Raw genomic sequence first — 7,061 nt, 5'->3', positions numbered from 1 at the left:
CCCAGCTCCCCGGTTCCTTCCAGCTTCCGCGCCCCCCACCCAGCTGGGCAGGACCCAGGCTGCGCTGCCACCCCCTCTTCGGGGAAAGGAGGCCGCAGCCGCAGACACCTGGGGCCAGGGCTGGGGGTGGGGGCTCCCTCGCAGCCAGCCAGAGCGTTGTCCAACACGTGAGACTCATGTGATGAAGCCGGGGGAGGGCGGGCAGGTCGCTCCTTCCCTCCCCGGCAGCGGCCAGACGTGCCTGGAGTCACAGGGTAGAACACGTAGCTCCAACCCACCCACTCGCTCCCATTTAACCCAGCCCGCAGCCTCTCCATTACTCCTCGGCTCGTCCCCCCCCACACACACACTCCACCCTAACTGCTCCCCCGTTCCCTCCCGCCTCCCTGCCCGCCCCACTTCTCATTCACTTGGCTCGCACGGTGCAGACAGCGCAGGGTGCACACACCGCCAGTCTGTGCGCAGAGCCTGGAGCCAGAGGCCGCGAGGACACCCGGCCATGCACGCCCCCAACTGAAGCAACACCTCAAAGCCGCAGCTCGCAGCAGCTCTGCGCATTTCAGGGAACTCAGGCTCAGAGAAACCTCTGCGGAGAGACCCTCGAAGCCTGCTTCAGGACAGTCTTCAGCCCGACGCTCCGCTAAGTGCAGACAGGAGCGCACAGTGGCCCCGGATCGCCGCGCCATGGAGCGGATCCCCAGCGCGCAACCACCCCCTGCCTGTCTGCCCAAAGCACCAGGACTGGAGCACGGAGACCTACCAGGGTAAGTTGGCATTCTCTGGCCTCTTCAAGCCTCCACTCCAGCCCTGGGTCTTGTGCCTTTCAACTTAGCTGCTGCGGGCGCCTCCGGGGACTCTACGCCCGGTAGGGCGCCTGCAGCCAGTGCGCACGGAAAGTCACGACCCTTCTTGGCTCTCTCCCTGCAGAATGGATTTTGCCCACATCTACCAAGTGTACAAGTCGAGGCGGGGAGTAAAGCGGAGCGAGGACAGCAAGGTAAGTGCACCCCTGGGGACCCCGCGCCGCAGTCCCTAGCTGCCCGCTAAGTTTCCAAGAAAAGTTTTCTTGCTTTGAGGTTGGCGGGGGAGATGCAAACTGTGGGTTCGGTGCCACTACTAAGTGACTTGGAAAAGAAGGGGCAGAAGGTGGTTCTGGGTGCGACTCTGCTCCTTAACCAGACTTTTTTCATTGCGGCGGGGTGTGGAGGAAGGGAGGTTTCGCATCCCCTTGCCCACCGCCTTTTCGTGCGCTTTGCAGGAGACCTACAAACTGCCACACCGGCTCATCGAGAAAAAGAGACGTGACCGGATTAACGAGTGCATCGCCCAGCTGAAGGATCTCCTACCCGAACATCTCAAACTTACAGTAAGTGAGAAGCTGGCCTCTCTCCAATGTAGCTCTTCTGCCCAGAGGGCGGGCGGGGGTCACCCGCCGCCTGCAGGCGTCGCGGGGAATTGCAGACTAGTCTAGATGGCCCGACCAAAGCTGGCAGGTGACTCGGTGCAGTGGTACCCTTCCCCAGTCCTGAGATTTTCTGGCCCTATGCAAATGAGGTGAGAAGCTCTTGGACCTCTCCAAGTTGGCTCCAACCACTGCCGGCCTCCTTTTTGGGAGCTTAAGATTTTTCCTTCTGGCCATTTTTAGAATTCTCTAGTTTTCCTGATTTAAAGGAAAAAACTAAGAATGTGCAGGGTTTTTTTACCCAATTCCCCAGCCCCCCCCCTTTTTAATTGAGAGCCTGCTTCTTTTGGTGTGGGATTTTTTTTTTCCTGCCCTTTCTTGACAGTAGCCAAAAGCTTAAGCAGTCTTTAGAGAAAGGGGGGTGGGGTGTGGGAAAGCATTTGGAGAGGAAGAAAAAAGCCTGGATGACCTGGAAGTTCTGAAAGGGTGTCAGGAAAAAAACTTGGGAAAGCCTCTTGGCTGCAGACACAGTAGAAGTCCCTCCGTGGGTTGACACTACTGCAGAGAAATGTTATCTCTGGATTCCCCTGAGTTAAGGTCAGCAGCGGCTGCTGCAGAAATTTATCTGTCAAAGCTTCCTCCTTAGGTAGCTGCAGCTTCCAAAGATAAATGACATGTGTTTTTTATCCTTTTATCATATGTATGTATGTATGTGTGTGCGTATATATATATATGTGTGTGTATGTGTGTGCATTTAGAAATGTTATCTGCAAAGTTAAAATGAAATTCAGCCAACCAGGAAAGGCTATTCTATTCTTTTCCCCCTTTATAGACATTTCTCATTGCTAATAAGTGTCCCAGAGGTGGGACTTCTGTGACCTCACTGCTGACTAAAGCTCTTTTCATTCCAGACTTTGGGTCACTTGGAAAAAGCAGTAGTTCTGGAACTTACCTTGAAGCATGTGAAAGCACTAACAAACCTGATTGATCAGCAGCAGCAGAAAATTATTGCTCTGCAGAGTGGTTTACAAGCGGGTGAGTCTGATTAGTATCTCTTAAGAGTTGTGCACAGATAGAGAGCCCCTGGGCTCTACATGGGATGTGGCAAACATTCCTGCAACCAATTGCTTGTGCAGGTTCACTGAGGGAGACTTGTTTTATCTTTCCAAAAGGTCAGACTTTCCATTTGGAATGCTGCGGGGTGCCACCTGGCATGAATACGTATTAGTCAAATGATAAAATGTTGCTGTGGCATTTTGGCTTCAGAGTCTCTGGGTTCTGGGAGATTTCCCTGCTCCCTTTTAAAATGCCAAGACACCTATAATTTGCATTGTGGGTGTTTTATAGTTTGTCTTCTTAGCCCTCTCTCCTTGGAGAATAGATCACGGGTATGCCCCAGCATTTTCCTGTTCCTTTGCTTCTTTATCACTTGCTCTTCCGTTCGTTCTTTCGGTGTGGGGTGCAATCCTGGCAGGATGACAGCAGGAGTTTTTCCTGCATTTCTTGTGGTTCCCTGAATCGCCACTAGGTATCTTAGTGAATTGCACAATCTAACGAAACCACTGAAGTTTCCTCATTTGTTTCTCCTGACTTCCAGAGAATCAGAGATACTTCTAACCTTCCAGTCTCCTTCTTTCCAAATAATACTGTACAGATGAGAGAATTCCTGTACCCATGCCAACATCCATTCTTCTCTGTATTTCTTTCTGTGGCCAGTGTGATGAGAATCACAAAAACCCAGCAAGTGTTTCTGCCAGCTCCCTTATTAAAAATAAAAGATGATCAGACCTAATTTGGGGGGGATCATGGATAGAATACATGTAAAAGACTTAGAAATAGCCTAAAGTTGACAGTGGGGATATACCTTTTATAAATCATTGAAAATAAATTTACTTTAGATGATATTTCATTGTTTATTTATTTTATGATTGTCTGGCCTTGTGCATATTGCCCCAGTGAGACTGATTTTCTATCATTCAACTCTTGGGTTTAAAAATATATCAGAATGTTTGTTACACTGTCACAGCAAAAACTCTGGAATAATCTACAAATTCAGCAAGAGCAGAAATATCCATCTTTACTAATAATGGCCCATTTCTATTATGCAGCCATTAAAAGTCATATTTGGGGGCTGGGGGTGTCACTCAATGGCAGAGTAGGTGCTTAGCATCTATGAGGCCCTGGATTCAATATTCAGCACCCTGTTCCCCCAAATCTCTCAATGCTAGGGTTATAAATGTTCATGTTTATTTTTTAAAACTTTTCAGTGTATTTTTTTCTCTGAACATGTTACATTTGAAGTTAGAAATGAATTGAAAATTAGCAAATGCTTTTTTTTTTTTTTTTAACACAACAGAAAGCCCCAGATGCAGAGCCCTCTGAAACATGTTCCTTTGGTTCTTTGTCTCTTCAGGTGAGCTGGGGAGAAACGTGGAAGCAGGTCAAGAGATGTTCTGCTCAGGTTTCCAGACGTGTGCCCGGGAAGTGCTTCAGTACCTAGCCAAGCATGAGAACACTCGGGACCTGAAGTCTTCGCAGCTTGTCACTCACCTCCACCGTGTGGCCTCTGAGCTGCTGCAGGGTGGCACTTCCCGGAAACCATCAGACCCAGCTCCCAAAGGGATGGACTTCAAGGAGAAAGCCAGCTCTCTGGCTAAAGGCTTGGAAGGCCCTGGCAAAAACTGTGTACCAGTCATCCAGCGGACATTTGCTCCCTCAAGTGGGGAGCAGAGCGGCAGCGACACAGACACAGACAGTGGCTACGGGGGAGAATCTGAGAAGGGCGATTTGCGCAATGAGCAGCCATACTTCAAAAGTGACCATGGACGCAGGTTCACAGTGGGAGACCGGGTCGGCACCATTAAGCAAGAATCCGAAGAACCCCCTACGAAGAAGAGCCGAATGCAGGTGTCAGATGACGAAGGCCACTTCACTAGCAGTGACCTGATCAGCAACCCGTTCCTGGGCCCACACCCGCACCAGCCTCCCTTTTGCCTGCCTTTCTATCTGATCCCACCATCAGCAACTGCCTACCTGCCCATGCTGGAGAAGTGCTGGTACCCAACCTCAGTGCCGGTGTTGTACCCGGGCCTCAACGCCTCCGCAGCTGCGCTCACCAGCTTCATGAACCCAGACAAGATCTCCACTCCCTTGCTTATGCCGCAGAGACTCCCTTCTCCCTTGTCCGCCCATCCATCCCTCGACTCTTCCGCCTTGCTCCAGGCCCTGAAGCAGATCCCGCCTTTAAACTTAGAAACCAAAGACTAAACTCTTTAGGGGGATCCTGCCGCTTCGCTTTCCTTCTTTCCTACTTCCAAAAACACAAACCAACGTTTTTGTGAGTGCAGCGAGATTGTTCCGTTGTGCGTACAGAGAAATCTAAGGAGTGGGGATGCGCGCGCATGCGTGCAAGTAGGCGCGTGTGCCTGCGTTTATGTAGGTGTAGGACATCGCAAGCTTATTTTGGCGTAGGGAAGATGCCATAGGGGGGATGATAGCAGCCAGCTGGGGCTTTTCCCTACCTGGCGAATAGCCCCCTTTGACACAGATCAGCTGGATTTTCTAAAGCTTCAAAGTTTTGGTCTTATGAGTCACTGTGCAGTTTGGGAGTCGGGTCTGTGGCTTTGAGAAAAAGGTACTTTCAAAAGAGGGTTTTCCAGAGCGCAGCTCCGAGCCAGCTGTTAGGACCCCACCCTTCTCCCTTTATTGTGGAGGTGACTCACCAGACTGTGAGGAGAGAGCAGTCAGACCTAGCTTTCTGCTAAACTGGTGAGGTAGCAGACACTGGCACAACACGGTAGGGTAGTGGTTTGGGGAGATTTCCGCAGGTCTGCTCCCCACCCCTGCCTCCGATGAATAAAGAGAATGTAGTTCCCTACTCAGGCTTTCATAGTGATTCGCTTCACTAAGGAACTGAAAATGGCCCCTTTGAGCTGCCAGGGAACAACTTCCCCAGGCCTCTGGCACCTGTTTCAAGGTCTCACGGTTAAGACATGCTGTCCAGGGAACCAAATGAAGTCTCAGAGATGCCCATACCCTCAGCGCCCCAAAGTGCACAAAGCTAAATAACCAATTGCTACCTTTAACGCAGAGCTAGACTCGGTTTTAGACTCAACCCTTTTAACCAAGCTTAGCTTCCAAAAGGCCTAACCAAGCCCGGGTGCCGCAGGACCCTTTCTGTAAACTAATTCCTCTTGCCCAACAGCATATGGGGTGTCCTTATTGCTAAAAAGGATTCTGTCTCCATCAAAGAGGTTTTATTTTTGATCCAGAGCCCATGTTTTCCTGACTTGTCCAGCCAGTCCTGCACCAGCTTCTCAAAATGCACTATGCTTGATTGACAATGTTTTCTTTATTTTTTTTCCGTTTTTGTTTTGGTATAAAGTCGTTGCCTTTATTTGTAAAGCTGTTATAAATATATATTATATAAATATATTAAAAAGGAAAATGTTTCAGATGTTTATTTGTATAATTACTTGATCTACAAAGTGAGAAAAATGAATGTATTCCTGTTTTTGAAAAGAAGAATAATTTTTCTTTTCTCGAGGGAGAGGTACAGTGTTTATATTTTGGAGCCTTTCTGAAGGTGTGAAATTGTAAATATTTTTATCTATGAATAAATGTTAAGTAGTTGTTTTAAAATACTTAATAAAATAATCCTTTTCCTGTGGAAGAGAAAGAAGGTCTCCTGAATTTTTGAAAAAAGACGTAGTTGTGTGATGTGGTTGTCCTCTTGAGTGAAGGCAATAACCAGTTAATCTTGATGTAATTTCATTAGGCTTAGTCAATTTAATAGATAAATATTGGTTTAGGTTTATTTCTTTTTTAGGTTTCTTTTTTTTTTTTAACTTAACCCTTGGCAGGGATTTGCAATCATCATATGCCTCTTCACAGAGTTAAGCAAAAAAAAAAAAAAAATACATTTTCCCCTCCCATCTGCTTTAGTCATGATCTTTAGAACTTGACAGAAAACTTAGGTATGAAGTCATGGGTCAGAACATCAGGAGCATCAGGGTAAGTGCATTGAGAAAAGATTTTAACTGATGGTATTAGGCAATAATATTTGATGCCGAGTAAGTTGATTTTTTCAAACCTAGCAAGATCTAATGGATTTGCTACGTCCTGTCCTATTGCTGCTGGAGGTGACATTCCATAATGACTTTCTACATCCTTCCTGGACTTCCTCCCCTTGGGTATGTTTGCGTGAATGAATGTTGGTGTTCCTTAGTCAAGTGCTCTTATTAAAGAAAAAAATTCCATAGGAAAAGATGTGGGAAATGACCCAGTCGAATATTTTTTGCTTTCCCCTTCACCTGGTTGTGCAATATTTCTGTCAGATGCTGGCTGTCCCAGGTGCATCTTCCAGAATCTTTGGGTTGTCTGGAACCCTGCAGGGGAGCTGCCTCCAGGTCAATCTCTTCTAGGCATCACCTGCCTATTAGAATTGTCTGCTTCAAATATCACCTTCTCTGGCTCCTGAACGGCCAAGAGGCAGGGTACATATTTCCTCCCAATTGACTCCAGACCACGTGGTGTAGAAGGACCCACAGAGAACAAGACCAGTCTGGTGGTCTATCACCACCCTCTCCACGCCTGTTTTTGACAAGATAAAATAAGGATTCTGAGGCTTTCTCACGTGTCCTACAGCAGGCAGATGGCT

The 7,061-nt window shown here is 48.0% G+C and overlaps 1 protein-coding gene across 1 annotated transcript; it reads left to right on the top strand.

Annotated features, from left to right (window-relative positions):
- The first annotated feature begins 231 nt into the window (after positions 1–231).
- On the top strand, positions 232–5,858 carry Bhlhe40 (basic helix-loop-helix family member e40). The gene is made up of 5 exons (XM_046425649.2): positions 232–764; positions 928–997; positions 1,259–1,366; positions 2,314–2,437; positions 3,816–5,858. The coding sequence occupies exons 1-5, from the start codon at positions 685–687 to the stop codon at positions 4,667–4,669; spliced, it is 1,236 nt and encodes a 411-aa protein (XP_046281605.1). The 5' UTR covers positions 232–684; the 3' UTR covers positions 4,670–5,858.
- Positions 5,859–7,061: the final 1,203 nt, after the last annotated feature.

The sequence above is a fragment of the Marmota monax genome, unplaced genomic scaffold (genome assembly GCF_021218885.2).
Source record: "Marmota monax isolate L192 unplaced genomic scaffold, Marmota_monax_Labrador192_F-V1.1 WCK01_AAM20220418_F8-fsc00028, whole genome shotgun sequence".
Lineage (NCBI taxonomy): Eukaryota > Metazoa > Chordata > Mammalia > Rodentia > Sciuridae > Marmota > Marmota monax.
The sequence above is the reverse complement of the archived record's forward strand: the minus strand, read 5'-3'. Positions and strand labels throughout refer to the sequence as shown.

Bases quoted from the DNA above. Each gene is read 5' to 3' on its own strand.
- Bhlhe40 (XM_046425649.2), top strand. From the start codon at position 685: ATGGAGCGGATCCCCAGCGCGCAACCACCCCCTGCCTGTCTGCCCAAA. The intron at 765-927 runs GTAAGTTGGCAT...CTCTCCCTGCAG, and splicing joins GAGCACGGAGACCTACCAGG to AATGGATTTTGCCCACATCT. The intron at 998-1,258 runs GTAAGTGCACCC...TGCGCTTTGCAG, and splicing joins AGCGGAGCGAGGACAGCAAG to GAGACCTACAAACTGCCACA.